Source organism: Theropithecus gelada, chromosome 9 (assembly GCF_003255815.1).
Source record: "Theropithecus gelada isolate Dixy chromosome 9, Tgel_1.0, whole genome shotgun sequence".
Taxonomy (NCBI): Eukaryota; Metazoa; Chordata; class Mammalia; order Primates; family Cercopithecidae; genus Theropithecus; species Theropithecus gelada.
This window is the reverse complement of record NC_037677.1, coordinates 46,807,654-46,824,914: the sequence shown is the minus strand read 5'-3', so window position 1 is coordinate 46,824,914 and position 17,261 is coordinate 46,807,654. Positions and strand designations below refer to the sequence as shown.

Sequence of the window (17,261 nt, the reverse complement as noted above, 5' to 3'; positions counted from 1 at the left end):
CTATTACTGACTTCGCATTATACATGTGTTTATTATCTGGCTTCCCTACCTGGCGAATTAGCACCATGAGGGCAGACTTTGTTTTGTTCGCTGCTTTAATTTCTGGTTCCTAACATAGAAAATGGCATGTATTAGGCACTCAAATACATGCTGAATAAATATACAAATATTCTGGCTCTTAAAATTTAAAAAAGAAAAGCTATGGCCATAAAAAATTTTGACATACATGTAAGTTTTAAATAACTTACCATAAGCCTCCACATATATCATGAAAGGACTCAAAGTATACTAAATTGGGGATGGGGGTGATGGGGAGATGATGGTCAAAGGGTACAAAGCCTCAATTAGGCAGGAGGGGTAAGTTTTTTTGAGATAGATTGCACAGCATGGTGAATACAGTAAATAATAATAGATTATACATTTGGCCCAACGTGGTAGTTCACGCTTGTAATCCCAACACCAGAAGGCTGAGGTGGGAGGATCACTTGAGCTCAGAGTTTGAAACCAGCCTGGCCAACAGAGTGAGACCACATTTCTACAACAACAAAAAGTACTGCACATTTCAAAATCACTGAGTAAATTTCAGATGTTCTCACCAGAAAAAATGATAATGATTTGCAATCGTTTCCAGTGGTGAACAGGTTAGTCAGCTTGACTTAATTATGCAATGTTGTATTCATAAATCATAAAATTACTTTGTAGCTCATAAATATATATCTACAATTTGTCAATTTACAATTTGAAAAATAAAAAATTTAAAAAGAATTTCCAATTAGATGAGGCCCACAGAAAAGGAAAAAAAAATTGTAAATAATAAAGATTGATCCTTTGTATCTTAAAAAAAAAATTGAGTTGGGTGTGGGGGCATGTGCCTGTAGTCCCAGATGCTCAGCAGGCTGAGGCAGGAGAATCGCTTGAGCCCAGGAGTTGCAGGCTGCAGTGAGCTATGCTCAGGTCACTGCACTCCACCCCAGCAACAAAGCCAGACCTTTTCTCAAAGAAAAAAAAAAATTGTTTAAACACTAAAACGTGCTTTTCAAATTATTCAAAATGCTTCTAAGTAATACCACATATGATTTAATTATAACTACAGTAAGCCAGGGAAACGGTGAGGCACTGTGCCCAGGTCACCCAGCCTGCACCATGTGCTTGCATGGGGGGTGTTAATGCTGCTCTCCTGGGATGGGTGTCATGACTGGGAGGAACATCACATGTAGGGAATCTGGCACAGTGCCCTGCAAGTGGTCAATATGCAAATCTCAACTATTACCACTGCTATAACAAGTATTACAAAGTAATGGCAGGTAATAAAGCAATTAAAAAGTCTAAACTGACAAGAGTTTGAATAAATGACTTAATAAGTTTATTACTTCTACATAAATTCATAGGAAGTGGTAAAACAATGTATTAATTAAACACTAGTATTTCTTCTCCCACACATAAATCACTTTTTTCATTGCTCTTTTAGAGCCTGTGGAAGTCATCACATTATTTTTAATTTTCCTTGCTTTCTGAAGTGGAGGAAAAGTTACTTTCTTTTAACTTAGAAACTAAAAAAACAGAAGCATTCAAATGGCAAGCCTATATTCTAGAAATAGATGCTATTAAAAATTAGAAACCAGACCCCTCCTTCCACACAACAGTGTAAACAAAATGTCCACTTTATTATAAGTCATGGAACGATATGAGTCAGAAACTGTGTGTATAACAAAAGACATGTTCCACTGGATGGAACCCAGGAATTCTTGTTTGTAAAGTTATATTTTCTTTCCCAGCTACACCCATTTAGAGAGCTCAACTGCTAAACAGGGAAGAGAGGCAGTTTCACAAATTACCTCTCACACCACAGGCATTTTCTGTAGGCTATGAACCAATAAAGGTTTAGTGAACAATAAAGGTTTAGTGCACAGGAGGAGCTATAAAGAAAGCACCAGCTTAGTGGAAGAAGCCACGGAGCCGATAGAGTAGGACAGGGAGGGGATAGAAATTAATCCAAGTGATATTGCCTGGGCTAAAGAAGAAACATTTTCATTTTAAATTTCTAGTTAACCAGTGATACATACATGTTTTTAATTCTAGAAATTGAAAAATATCAAGTACTGGGTTACCTAAACTGTTAATCTGAAAAACAAAAAATTTTAAAGTGTAACCATTAATAAAATACTCTGCAGCAATACTTGAAACAAAACAATCTCCAATAAGACACGATGTACCCACACACGGAGAAAGCCAGTTAGTCTTCCTTCTCTAGGTTTGGAAACCAAAGATAACTATCAAAAATATACTGTCACCTGAAAATTCTTAACTACATTCTAAGGGGCACTAAGAGATTTAAGTAAGAGGCCGGATGTGGTGGCTCACGCCTATAATCCCAGCACTTTGGGAGGCCGAGCTGGGCAGATCACTTGAGGTCAGGAGTTTGAGACCAGCTTGGCCAACATGGTGAAACCCCATCTTTACTAAAAATACAAAAATTAGCTGGGCGTGGTAGCATGCTCCTGTAGTCTCAGCTACTCACAAGGCTTACAGTGAGCTGAGATTGAACCACTGCATTCCAGCCTGGGCAACAGTTTCAGACTGTCTCAAAAAAAAAAAAAAAAAAAAGTAAGAATATGACTGCAAAAAGGAAGGTACTCTACTTGACTCAATGGATTCGGAAAAATTAGCACAACTGGAGAATGTGAAGGACAAAATGATGTGACATATACCTCAAAGTTCTGAAAGGCAGGGAAAGCCTAGCACTTTTGAATGCCTACTCTCGTTCAAATATACTCAATTTGAAGTTGTTCAATAAAGTCAAATAATAGGTAAATACATATACATACAAGAAAATCAGAAAATCTTAAAATATTTAAGCCAAAATGAAGCAAGAAGGATCTTATGTGGTCTGAATATTGTCACTTTTTATAAAACCAAGCCTTTCCTCCTTCAGAACAGAAGGCTGAAGGTTTACAGGACCAACAGAGATCAAACAGGAGCACAGAACAGAAACTAGAAGGAGGAAGGAAGAGATGTTTTATACCAGAAATGGAGAAAAGTAAATTACATTTTTGTATCCCAAAGTCTTAGAGGGTTGGGCATGGTGGCTCATGACTGTAGTTCTAGCACATTGGGAGGCTGAGACAGGAGAACTTGAGCTTAGGTGTTTAAGACCAGTCTGGACAACACAGTGAAATCCCATCTCTACACCCACACCCACACCCACCCACACCCCCACACACACACACCTTAAAACTCTGTTAGACTCCATTGATGAATTACTAGTGTTTGAGATCAGTTGGGTTTTTGGTGAACTGTGCTAGCAGAAATGAAGGCAAATACTTCTAACCAAGAGCAGGAGTCCATGGCTGGCTAAGCTAGACAGTGAATGGGCTTGGTACACAGGTGTTGGCCACAGAACTGATCTCATTAGAAACAGAGCCTAAAAATCAAGGCCACACTGCTGACAAAGTAATCTGTGCAGCGAGCTCACCAGAGGAAACTAAAGACACACCACCCATGACGTTTGTTATTTATCAATCTCAGTCAAGCTGGAGGAAGGGCTAGGGATAGAATGACATACATACTACAATGGGAACTTTTAAATCATTCCTTCTATTCTGAACAGAAACCGACTAAACAGTTATTTTATGTTAACCGGTATCCAGATGTTTCCAAAGAACATTAGTGAAATGCAGACATCTGCAACTATACACGGCACAAAGCACCACTCTGATTTTTAACTTAATTACCACAGATATTCCTTAGTATGCTCAAGTCTAATGAGCAGTGCATGCTAGGTTTCTCTAGGGGAAATAAAAAATCAAAAGCAAAAACTAGCTTAAGTTGCTATAGTGATGAAGAAAACAAACCAGCTCATTACTTTAAAAAAGATTCAGTGAAAACCACAATTGACTAAGCTTGACTTTTTCTTCCTTTTCCTAGCTGACTCAAAAGCAAACACACAAAAGCCTCCAGCTAGAGTCACTGTTTTTCATAATCAATAATTAACAAAACATTTATGAAAATTCAAGTGGTTTTAAAATTACTTGAACCTAGTTCTCTTAATAGGGTTTGATTTATTCATCAGAAATCTAATTTCCAATTGTACTTTCTCACTTTTCAGGAACTATTTATTCAATAACCAAGAGTTCTACCAGAAGCACAGAACCCCCAGAAAAACAAAAAGGCCTCAGAACAACTCTCAATATTCATACGATAACTGTCTTGCCACTCACTCATCACATTATATTTTTTCATTTAATATTACTGTACCTCCTAACCCACAATAATGTAGCGTAACTTAATTTAAAATGAGGAGAGGAAGGTTAGAAGCAGGGAGGAACTATTAATGACCACCCGCAAGTAATGACCATCTGAAATACTATGTCTCAGATAAAAATTCAGACATTCAGCACTGGAAGGAGCACTGCATACAGGAGCGAAGAAAAAGTATACACTGTAGGCTGGGCATGGTGGCTCATGCCTGTAATCCCAGCACTTTGGGAGGCTGAAGTGGGCAGATCATTTGAGGTCAGGAGTTCAAGATCAGCCTGGCCAACATGGTGACACCCTGTCTCTACTAAACATACAATAAAATTAGCTGGGCATGGTGGTGCGCACCTGGTAATCCCAGCTACTGGGGAGGCTGAGGCAGGAGAATCGCTTAAACCTGGGAGATGGAGGTTGCAATGAGCGGAGATTGCGCCACTGCACTTCAGCCTGGGCGACAGAGAGTGAGACTCCATCTCCAAAAAACAAAACAAAACCAAAAAAAAAAAAAAAAAAAAGAAAAAAGAAAAATTGTACTTTAATTGCTTTAGCAGCATCAATATACTGTTCTATATAAAGTAGGCAAATACCATCTTAGATTTTTAATCCACTATCTAAATCTTTTACTTTAACCTGAATAAATTTTGAAGAGGTAACTAAGCTTTCTGGGAAGCAAATGTTTAGCTGATACTGGAAAAATATAACCTATTGACAGATCAAAGAAAATAGGAAAAATACTGTTTTTCATTAAAAATTTAAAATTATAATACATATGTATATATTTCTATCAAAATTTAAATACAAAAAGAAAGCTGAAGACTCCCTTGACTTCCACTTGTGACCCCAGTCTTCTCCTTAGGGGTGACTATTCTTAGCAATATAAGTGTATATCCTTCCAAATCATGTTCCCTGCAATTATATACGTACATATCCATAAAACATACAGCTTTGTTTTGTGTTAGGTATTTAACTTACAGCCTGATGGATGGAAGATTACGCATTAAAAGGGGGATTTTGTTAATTTTTCTTCATAGATTCTCTTATTCTGATCTTGATTAACAGTAACTTAGCTGCACTTTCACACCAATCAGGTCTTAGAATCGGAAATGATGCTAGTTAAAATGGTGAATATAAAGTTGGATTTAGCAAAAGATAAAAGTAACTTGTTATTAAAAAGGTTCAAAGGGATAAAGGCTTGAAACCTCAGCTATCCAGTTTCATATAAATTACTTACAAGTCTAGGTGATATTTGAGATGGGTCTTAAGAGAGGAAGAAGAATCCTAGGGAGGGGGAGGCAAGGCATGGACAGGCAGAGGGACTGCACTATGCAAGGGCATGATGGAGAGAAGTACGTGCCTGGATTTCCAATTTTCCTGAGGATAATTTTACACCAGATCTTCTTTATTTTAAAAATCCAATCCTTTTTCTTAATAACCCTGTCTGTCCCTGATACCATCATTTTTCTCTACCAGTCTCTCAGGCTAGAAATTTTGTAGTTATCTTTGCCTCTTCTCTCCTTCATCCAGTAAATCCTACCTGTTGGGAATACATTACTGTCCTTTCTTCAAAATGTTTTATCTGCCTTTTCTTTTTCATTCTCTGCTACAACTTCATTCTCAGTTTCACTGTTGCCTAGCTTTCTGTGCCCTGCTAGGTTCATCATTATCCATCCAACAGACATAAAAGGAAAACTATTTCTACTCACACACTTCTGACACCAAACGTGTGGGTTTTCCACACTAAGCAGTTCACCAGTTCTCTGCAGATACAACCTGGGTGTCCTGCAATTCAGTTCTGACACTGACTACTGGGGTTAGCACAGACCCCAGAGCTCAAGGGCTCAGTCTCACAAGACTGTTCCCTACTTCAGATGCCAGTTCTAAGTCCTGGGTGCCCAGGGCACCCACACTTCTGTCCAACTTGGCTACAAATCAGGGGGTTCCCATGACCCCCTCCTCAGGTTCAATAATTTGTTATAAAGGCTCACAGGACTCAGGGAAACATTACTTATGTAAAGGATACAAATCAACAGCCACACGAAGAGGTACACAGGGCCATGTCTGGAATGTCCCCAGGGCAGCTTCTGTCCCCCCTGGAATTGGGAGTGTACCACCCTACCCATACACGGATGCATTCACCAACCTGGAAGCTCTCTGAACTCTCCCCACACTCCACCCGTCAGTTAGGGTTTGTATAGAGGTTCCACCATGAGGGCATTACTGATTGCTGATTAAACTCGATCTTCAGTCCCTTTCCAATCTCCAGAGGTCAGAGGGTGGGGGTGAAAGTTCCAAATTTCTAATTATGACTTGGTCTTTTTGGTGACTAGCCCCCACCTTGAAGCTACCCAGAAGCCCATCAAGAGTGTCCTAGTTAGAACAAAAGATGCTCCTATCACTCAGGAATTTGCAAGGGATTCAGGAGCTCTGTGTTGGGAACCAGGCAAAGAGACCAAATATATTTACTGTCACAAGTTCTTATTTCTCATTATTTACAAATGTAGTTTGTCCTCCTGATCCCCTTACACACAGTTCCACTCCCTGCCTTGGGTGAAGTCACCCCCTCTTTATCTGAAATCGCCTTATCCAACTCCTATCCAGCCTTCTCTGTTCCCACATCAAGACTGTCTGTCTGCCGGGCGTGGTGGCTCACGCCTGTAATCCCAGCACTTTGGGAGGCCAAGGAGGGTGGATCACATGAGGTCGGGAGACCAGCCTGACCAACATGGCAAAACCCTGTCTCTACTAAATATATAAAAATTAGCCAGGCGAGGTGGTGCATGCCTGTAATCCCAGCTACTTGGTAGGCTGAGGCAGGAAAATTGCTTGAACCCGGTAGGCAGAGGTTGTAGTAAGCCAGTATTGCGCCACTGTACGCCAGCCTGGGCAACAAGAGCGAAACTCGGTCTCAAAAAAACCAAAAAACAAATAAACAAACAAGACTGTCCTTGGGCCGGGCGCGGTGGCTCAAGCCTGTAATCCCAGCACTTTGGGAGGCTGAGACGGGCGGATCACAAGGTCAGGAGATCGAGACCATCCTGGCTAACACGGTGAAACCCCGTCTCTACTAAAAAATACAAAAAAAAACTAGCCGGGCGAGGTGGCGGGCGCCTGTGGTCCCAGCTACTCCGGAGGCTGAGGCAGGAGAATGGCGTAAACCCGGGAGGCGGAGCTTGCAGTGAGCTGAGATTCGGCCACTGCACTCCAGCCTGGGCGACAGAGCCAGACTCAGTCTCAAAAAAAAAAAAAAAAAAAAAAAAAAGACTGTCCTTGGTATCCTTGAACTCCTAGTGCAATAACACATGATTTAGTTTTTTTTTTTTTTTTTTTTTTGGTCATTTATTGACTGGTTCTAGGAAAGGAAAATGTAGAAACAGAATACTGAGCTAGTGGCAAAACAAAAAAGACATAGTACAAAAGAGAGTTTGGAGTCTGCTCTACTTGGGAGAAATAAATGAAAAAAATATTCCAAGAAATAAAAAAATTCAACTTTGGTTTTTTAAAAGAACCCTCTGCATAAAGTTCAGAGATCTTCCTGCAGGAACAAAAAACACACAATAGAAAAACTGACTATAGTTCATAATAAAAGCAGTCCTTATTTGGTAAACCTCCAATACGAGTACATCACCTTTGGTTATTTCTTCGCTCTTTCTCTCTTGGCAAAAAAGAAAAAAAAAATTCATGCAAAATCCTACTGAGGCCCAATATGTACAAACTATTTTTTAAAAGTCCTGTGTTGATATATTTGTGATAATGACAAATGATAAAAGGAGCCATACTACTGACACCCTTTGTAATTTTCATTTGTCATCTTTCACATTTTCCTCTAGCCTAGAAGCAAATCAGATGAATTATGTCTGATAGACCTTCTCCAAGAATAATAATCAAAAGAAATAGCAATTCCTGATAAACAAAGCATTTTCTTAGTTTTTAAGAAAATGCTAAAAGTTTTAAGTTTTCTTAGAAAACTAAGAAAGTAATTTCAAAATTATTCAGTAGAAAATACTTAAAAATAAATGGAGTACACACTGGTAGAGAAATGAGTTGTTCTGGCTAACACATTAATCTCTTAAAACACCAAAGTCTTCAAACCTCTTTTGATGGAAAACTCTTTAAAATGTTATTTCAGGTCTTTGGAGTTGGGTGTAGGGGAAAAAGGTTATTTCATTTCTTTAGTAATTAGAATAAATGGACCTCTAGAGATATCATCTATGCTGAGTTTTATATGCAAAGTTGTTTGAATATATATTATTTTCTAGGAAGATATGTATTATTTTCTAGATAGATATTTTCTATCTTCTAATAGCCTTTAACAGAAATTTCAAAGGTATCTATGATCTGAAGTATTAGGAAGCATTGTGTCAAATGCATGAGGTGGTTCTCAATCAGTGCTTAGGATGAAAAGCCTAAGATACAATTCGTAACTTTTTGCACGAATAAATCCCAGACAACAATTAAGTACTGGAATCAGATGCCCAGAATCTGAACCCCAAGTCCACTACGTACTAGCTGTGTCACCCTGCCAAAGGACACTTCACTCCTCAACCTTAGTAGCCACATTTGGAAATCAGGGACAACAGCGTATTGCATGAGGCATAAAAGCAATGATGCATGAAAAGTTCTTACATGCATTGTTGCTATGAGGCATAGAAGCGATGATGCATGAAAAGTTCTTAATAAAATGCCTGGCACACACAGAGCTGAATAAATGTTAGTCCTTGCTAATATTTGACCTCGGTGAAGGCAGTTGACCTCAGTGAAGGCAAAATGTGTGTGGCTGCAGAATCTTTCAGGTATAGTTGCCTTTTTGCAAAGATAATCGGAAGGTCTTGCTTGAGCAGCTCCTTCTCCTGGTTTGTTGTCTTGTCCTTAATAAAGCCTTTCCTGCCTTTATCAGTAGTATTTCACATATTAACAATTCCAACTTGATAGTGAACACTTGAATCTGTATTAATTTCTGGGAAAAGGGAAAATACTGATTCATTTGGATAACTAGTCAGTTTTAGACAGCAGCATTAGATTTAAGATTGTTGTACAGCAAAAGAAACTACCATCAGAGTGAACAGGCAACCTACAGAATGGGAGAAAATTTTTGCAATCTACTCATCTGACAAAGGGCTAATATCCAGAACCTACAAAGAACTCAAACAAATTTACAAGAAAAAAACAAACAACCCTATCAAAAAGTGGGCAAAGGATATGAACAGACATTTCTCAAAAGAAGACATTCATACAGCCAACAGACACATGAAAAAAATGCTCATCATCACTGGCCATCAGAGAAATGCACATCAAAACCACAATGAGATATCATCTCACACCAGTTAGAATGGCAATCATTAAAAAGTCAGGAAACAACAGGTGCTGGAGAGGATGTGGAGAAATAGGAACACTTTTACACTGTTGGTGGGATTGTAAACTAGTTCAACCATTATGGAAAACAGTATGGCGATTCCTCAAGGATCTAGAACTAGAAGTACCACATGACCCAGCCATCCCATTACTGGGTATATACCCAAAGGATATAAATCATGCTGCTATAAAGACACATGCACATGTATGTTTATTGCGGCACTATTCACAATAGCAAAGACTTGGAATCAACCCAAATGTCCATCAGTGACAGACTGGATTAAGAAAATGTGGCACATATACACCATGGAATACTATGCAGCCATAAAAAAGGATGAGTTTGTGTCCTTTGTAGGGACATGGATGCAGCTGGAAACCATCATTCTCAGCAAACTATCGCAAGAACAGAAAACCAAACGCCGCATGTTCTCACTCATAGGTGGGAACTGAACAATGAGATCACTTGGACTCGGGAAGGGGAACATCACACACCGGGGCCTATCATGGGGAGCGGGGAGGAGGGAGGGATTACATTGGGAGTTATACTTGATGTAAATGACGAGTTGATGGGTGCTGACGAGTTGATGGGTGCAGCACACCAATATGGCACAAGTATACATATGTAACAAACCTGCACGTTATGCACATGTACCCTAGAACTTAAAGTATAATAATAATAAAAAAAAAGATTGTTCATGGTTATATTGGGGAAAGGACTTGGGGTAGAGCTGCTTCATTTTTCATTTTGTAACTTTCATTACTATTTGATTATGTGAATCATACATGTGTATTTTATGGGTTTGCTGAGTACAAAATTTATGGGCTATTTATGAATCAATGTGCTCTATTAAAGTGATATTAGAGACTTTTCTCTTCATTACTTACATTGTAAAAGCCTAATTATTGGGTAAAATAAATAGGAAAAAAAAAACAAACCCAGAAGAATGCTCACATGGCAGAGACTAGTGTCTAGGATTTTTTCAACATCTACAGGTTAATATTTTAGTTTTTAATGGTTACAGGCAGAATCCTTAGTATTTTTAACATAAGTAGATAAAGATCGATTTTCCTAAGCAATCTGAATTATTAACAGTGGTAAACCCAATTTCTTCCCACTATATGCCAAAGGTTCAGCCTCAATTTTTATTTATTGTACTTAAACACTACAAGTTGTATTGAACTTTAATATATACTGGTGCTTAAGCTCCAATTTTTGATGCCTAATTCTCACAAAGTATACTTTGGATAATGAGTGAGCAGTGTTTGTCTTCCTGCACGTGGGGCTTTACTGCCAAAAGCAAACTTGCTAAACGGATTCATACACACAAGTGACAGGAAGACTGACAATCTGATGTACAGATCACTACCATTACCATGGGTCTTCACTTTCTAGTATACTTGGGAGAAAAGATGCATTTGGCTTCCATGAAATAAAAAGGCAAAAGGGCAACACAGTTCTGTATTTAAATAAGATGTATTAAAAATAATCACCTCGGGGCAAAGTGCTTTTAAAAGACATACACATAAATTACCTATCCTCTAACTGAACTTTCAGACAAGTCCTACATTAAATTCACCTACAAAGGTTATATTTTATCTGTGGCAGCAGATGCAGACACACAGTTACTTAAAAATAATAGAAACTGTGAGTTTATTCAGTTACCTAAGTTTTGATGGTTGTCAATTGATCACAGCAAAATAAGTCGGAAACATTTTTCCCCCAGTGAAGGCAGAGAAACATCTCATTTTAAATCAGTATCAGTGCTTTCTATATTCTTCCCTTAAACAATGACATCCCAGAGGCTGAAGGCGTCTTTAACCCTGCAATGACCCTTGCATTACAAGATTCCACTGTTTCCTTCTGGCATTTTGACTTTTAAAAACTAGCTACTGGGCTAACATAGGGTACACTTTTTTGGGTACTAATATTTGTAATTAAAAGACTCAGGGTCAATGTATGAGAGAACTCCATCTACGGTTCATCAACTATACGTAAATTATGATAATTTCAGAAAATTTTATGATAGTAGCATCAGTGATAGGGAATTTTAATAGTTTTAATATCAAGACAACTGGAGGGCAGACTGGAAGAGAAAGTTAATTGACTACTACCATCAATAAATTGCTATTATCAATCTGTACTTTCCCTCCAAACTGACTTTTAAATGATAAACTTCCTTCTAAAAAGGTAGGCTGGTCTCAGGCAGAACCGTAGCAAACAAAATACAGATAATTTACTCAGAGAAAGTTAATAGAACAAACTTTGATAATATTTCCAAACACACCAGAACCTTTGAACCAGTCTTCTCAAATCAGTCGCATATTCTCATAATATGCCCCTTTGCTAGAAATATTTTTAAGGCCTCACTTAAACTTCTCTTCAGATCCTATAGCATACTCTTTCAAATCCTTAACATAGACAAATCTAACGGCCTCAGGTACATGTGGTAACTGGGAAAAGAGAAACACAAAAACAGTGTGTATTATTAAATATTTACTTGGAAAAAGTACACATCAGCCACCAAGTCTTAAAACCATCTGCTTCCCTTACAGAGATTATTACTAGATGGTTGCTTTGCTTCAACCTCAAGAATTTTAATTTAGAAAACTCAGGCATAAGGTTGCTCTTGAGGGCAAATGAGAAATAGAAAGCTGAAGGTAGGAAAAAGGGTGGAGAGAGGCAGATGAGGTTTTTTTTTTTTTGGCAAAGAACCAATGGGAGAGAAGACAGGTTAGTGGGGAAAGGGAAGAATGTGCTAAAATATGCTTAAGAGGGAAAGACAGAATTTCATAGGGATTATCCAAAACATTTAAAAAAAATCTCAATCACCTAATATATTCTGTGTTTCTAAGACTACAGCGGGACCACAAAGGTTAACAATTTCTTAGACGTTAAAAAAGCTTTTAGAAAGGAGACCTGTCCCTCTTAGAATGCACATTCTCTGCAAACAAGGGTGATAAATGGTTAGATAGATCTGGGGGTGTCTTGAACACAAAGCATGGAAGGCTACAGTACCCAAATTTTGCTGATCAAACAGTATACTGTTTATTAAGCACACTAAAATATTTAAGGGCTTTCATAGCTATCTAATCTTCCCCAATCCAGAAAGCCTTTCAAATTCCTGAAGATAATAAATTTATCACTTTGTAGAGGCCAATTTTCTTTGATGTTCTATCATCTTGCAATGCTTGCAACAGTGTATTAGTAACAATTCAGTTTCTCCATGTTTACATGCTGGGAGTTAATAGCATGCTTTTTTGTAAATGGGATAAGTAGAACAGAAAGTTGTATCTTACACTCTAGTACAAGCAAGTGCTACAGTAACAGTGCTTTGGTATGGCTGACCCAATTTGTTGCTAGGTTCAATATTTTGGCATTAAAACTGCTGTGGCAACAAGAGAGAGGACAAACTATGGTAAACGAGTTGCTTCAGTGAGTTTGTGGAGCTGCGACTTATAAAAACAGGAGAGGGTTGGGCATCTGAAAAACTGAAGAAAAGGGATTTCAGAGACCAAATCAGATCCTGCAGAAAACCACATACACTGATTTATCTGTACACCTTTTAAAGGACTGGCAAATGCTGCCAACAAGATAGCAAAAAATCAACTTCACGTCCGTTTTAAGAAAACGATGCAACTCAATATTTACTATACATTGCCTGAACTTCCTCCAACATCCTTATTTGCCTTTCTTTGGAGTCTGAACTTGTATTCCTGGTTTGGAGAATAAGGGAGTGGTAGGAAGAAGGAAAGCAATGTAGGAGACTGACGGTATGTATATTTTATACAATTTTGAAGCTAGAAAGGAAATCAGAGGTCAAAGTGGTTCAAACATTGGTTTTGGCTGAGGAAACCAGAGCTAGAGGATAATTAAGCTCCAAAGTTAAGTCCTAGAAGTGGGTGGGGTCAATGCAAATTTAGTAAATCTTTAAAAGCAACCTTTGTTCCCCCTTCTGGGAATACCAGCACCGCTCAAGTTTTTCCGGCACAGAGAGGATTTCTAAACATCCTTAGAAGTCAGCGGGCATAATTGAAAGGGCACAGAACCAGGTTTACTGAGACAAGGGTCTAGCCCAACATTCTCTGTGCTTCTCGGCCAATCCATCTCCAACAGGACTCCTCGCCTCCCTGGGCTCTTTATTCCATCTAATTTTTCTTTTTTACAGTAGACAAAAGTGGTTTGTCCTTTCCATTTTAGGTTATTAAAGAGGTATGGTGCAATGTATTGGGGGAAAAAAAGGAAAAAAAAAGCTCTCATTTGCTCGAAGAAAGCAATCTGACCACAGAGGCCAAATCTACAGACATTCAATGATTTAAACTACAGGATAACCCAGTGACTACCAAACAGTATCTGACCCCTTTCTTCACGTATTATATCTTCCCTGAAGCTCAAATTCAGTGCTAGCCAGGACCAGTACACACCCCCAGAGCTATTTCATTCCATTGGCTGGCTGGCCACCCGCAGCCTACAACCTGTAGATTTATTGTCAGGACGCCGGGTGTTTATTTGTCAGAGATATTACATTGCTTGTGATTTTTTTTTTCGTGTTTTTCCTTTTTTTGGGTATAAAACAACCTGTCAGAATGGGAAAATCACTTAATTGAAACGATTAACGCGTGATTAGTAAATTCCTTTGGTTAATAAAACTGTCTAGATTTCAAACTTAGAAGCCAAGTCATTTTCTATGTTCCTATATCATCTGTCACTTTTAGGACAGGAGTGAACAAATATCAGAAAATAATTTGACAGTTTGCATTTAGGGGAGAGTCACAGAAGCCCAAGAATACCGACGAGGCATTATCACACGCGCAGGTCATCCCCTTTCCTAGAATTGTATTTCGGCAGGACCCGCCGTGTGTGACACAGACACAGGGACCAAAAGGAGACCGGTGCAGCATCTACTCTGCATGCAAGATCGACATGTACAGAGGCCCGGGATGACGGCGCGGGGGAAGGCGGAGGCCAACCGCATGATGGTTTTAAGGCGGAAAAATCACCATCCACAGAGCCGGCCACATCCGAGGCGGGGTGACCCGGGCGGGGACCCGGCCCGCCCCAGCTGGACTGGGCTGGGCTGAGCAGCAGCCCCGCACTGGCAGGAGGCCGGAGGGGAGAGCCGCAGGGGAGGCAGGGAGGGCGGGACCGGGCCCGGCCGACGCTCACCTCCCTTGCAGGGCGTGCGGTGCTGGCTGTGCTGGGCCCGGTAGCCTTCGATGACCTCCCAGGAGCCGTCGTCGCGCCGGATGGGGAAGGAGAGACTCAGCACATGGTTGCAGGGCTTGATGATCCGCAGGATGCCGCGCACCCGGTTCCGCTTCTGCTCCTCGCTCTCCCGGGTCCTCAGGTCCTCCACCAGTTTGTCCTCCACGATGCTGGCGCCGCGGTCGAAAAAGCCCTCCACCATCTTGAAGAAGTTGGGGTCGTCCTCGCGGTCGGCCACCGCCTCGCTGTAGTGGCGCCGTGCGGCCAATGCGAGCCCCGGTTGCGGGGCGGCGGCGGGCTGTCCCCGGGCCCGGCCCAGCAACGCGGCCGAGTCGGCTGTCGCCGAGCCCAGGGCTGCGGGCCAGGCCCGGGACAGCAGCAGCGCTTCGCCCAGGTAGCGGTACATGGCGGCAGGCGGAGAGGAGGTGCGTGATGGTCGCGGAACAGGAGTGCTTTCTCAGAGTCCCCGCGACTAGGGAGGAAGGGTCCGGCGCGGGTTGCCCTTTTAAGCTGCAGCTTCCTGCCTGCCCGGCTGTCCCCTCCCCTCGGGCGCTCGCCACCTAACGGGGAGGACGGCCTTCGGCGGCAGGGCGCCGCCCAGGGCGCCGGGCCTCCGCCTCCGCCGCGGCCTCGCCCGGCCTGGCTGGCGGCGGCGCGTGCCGGCTGGGCGTCGGGGGCGCGCAGGCGCGGGCGGGCTCGGCGCGCATGCTCGCGCGCCCATAGGAAAGGGAAAGGGAAAGGAAGGGAGGGGAGGGGAGGAAAGGGAAAGGAAGGGAGGGGAGGGGAGGAAAGGGGAGAGGAGGGGAGGGGTGGGGCGGGCCAGATCTGCTCGCAGGCCGCACCAGCCTCCGGCTGGGTGCTCAGGTATGTGCGCCGCGGGGGTCCCCCAGGGGGGTGGGAGGTAGCCCAGGGAGGTCGGGGTCGGGGCTGGCCTCTGTGGGGCGCTGAGAGGCCGAGTCCCGCGGAGCGCGGCGCGGGTCAGGCTTGGCGGTCTGGTCGGGGACCGGATCGTGTGAGTCACGGGCGCCCCTCCTTTCCGCCCGCGCGCCCTCGGAACGGGCGGCCCAGCCTGGCCTGTCCTCCGGCGGCCTCGGGCCGGGGCCGGGTATGAGGATGCTGACACGTGGGCAGGAAAGCGAGGCAGAGTCGCCGCCGCGGAAGGCCGGGCTGAGGGCTCGGCGTCACCAGGCAGTGCTGCAGAGAGCTGCGCGGCACCCGGAGTTGGATTATGTGTGGCTGGTGTGAGCTAGAGAGGAGTCAGTCGCCCACAGGCTCTCACCACGCGAGTTTTTCTTGTCCCATTCGGCTGCTCCGCAGTGTGGAGGTCCCATAGTTAACGCACGTCGTGGTTGTGTCGCTGCACAGCACTGACTGTGCTTCACCTTTGCAGACAGAGGCTCCGGGCTGGCGCGGTGGCTCACGCTTTTAGTCCTAGCACTTTGGGAGGTCGAGGCTGGAGGATGACTTAAGCCCAGGAGTCCGAGGTTGCGGTGAGCTACGATCACTTCACCGCACCCCAGCCTGGGCGACAGAGGGAGACCTTATCTCCCTCTGAAATAGTGTAAAATAAGGAAACTAGAAATTCGATAATGCCCCAAGGAAATTCTTTCTCAGGAATATATGTGTTTGTTAAATGGTTCAGTATATGATTTATTTTTTATTTTATTTTATTTATTTATCTGAGACGGAATCTTGCTCTGTCGCCCAGGCGGGAGTGTAGTGGCACCATCTCGGCTCACTGCAGCTTCCGCCTCCATGGGTTCGTTCTAGCGATTCTCCCCACCTCAGCCTCCCAGGTAGCTGGGGTTATAGGCATGCGCCACCACGCCCGGCCAATTTTTGTATTTTTAGTAGAGATGCGGTTTCGCCGTGTTGGCCAGGCTGGTCTCCCAACGCCTGACCTCAAGTGATCCGCCCGCCTCGGCCTCCCAAAGTGCTGGGATTACAGACGTGAGCCTCCGCACCTTGCCTCAGTATATGATTTATAAACTTTATGCTATACGAGGGTTCAGTTATGTATTTATACATACTTGATAGGAAATGCTAAAGTTATGCATTCCTATGGATGTCTTTGGCGCTTTTAAAACTAACGAGGCCGGCACGGTGGCTTACGCCTGTAATCCCAGCTCTTTGGGGGCCAAAGCAGGTTGATTGCCCTGAGCCCAGGAGTTCAAGACCAGCCTGGACTCATCTCTATAAAAAGAAACTAAAAAATAAAGCTCTAATGACAGTCATTAAGACAGGCTGCCAAACGCCACGTTACTAGTGTTAGCGGTCTCAGTGTACTTGGGTGGTTTTAAAATGACACCCATTTGATCCGCAAAACGATGGTGCTTCCTGATATGTTCACGTTATTCGTCTTTTAGAATATGGAAGAGAAAGTTCTTAGTTCTCGAAATACTGTGTAAAATATAAAGTGACAACCTGGATCTGTTAAATTACATTCATCTATCTC

At 42.3% G+C, this 17,261-nt stretch overlaps 3 protein-coding genes across 5 annotated transcripts in view; 2 read left to right on the top strand and 1 right to left on the bottom strand.

Annotated features, from left to right (window-relative positions):
• Positions 1–15,484, bottom strand: part of GLUD1 (glutamate dehydrogenase 1) — a 38,438-nt gene extending 22,954 nt beyond the window's left edge. The window contains exons 1-3 of one of the 3 annotated variants that reach the window (XM_025396260.1): positions 15,199–15,421; positions 14,853–15,118; positions 14,768–14,803 (exon numbers count right to left, since the gene is read on the bottom strand). In XM_025396260.1, coding sequence (XP_025252045.1) covers positions 14,768–14,803; positions 14,853–15,118; positions 15,199–15,212 — 316 coding nt within the window. In that variant the 5' untranslated portion in view covers positions 15,213–15,421. Of the gene's footprint in view, positions 1–14,375; positions 14,531–14,767 lie in introns of those variants that run through there. The other 2 variants (XM_025396259.1, XM_025396261.1) reach the window with 2 other exon arrangements.
• Positions 1–17,261, top strand: part of LOC112631324 (anthrax toxin receptor-like) — a 724,187-nt gene that overhangs the window by 178,648 nt on the left and 528,278 nt on the right.
• SHLD2 (shieldin complex subunit 2) overlaps positions 14,693–17,261 on the top strand; it is an 87,594-nt gene continuing 85,025 nt past the window's right edge. Inside the window, exon 1 of the mRNA XM_025396257.1 lies at positions 14,693–15,231. The gene's annotated coding sequence lies outside the window, so the exon portion shown is untranslated. The remainder of the gene's footprint in view (positions 15,232–17,261) is intronic.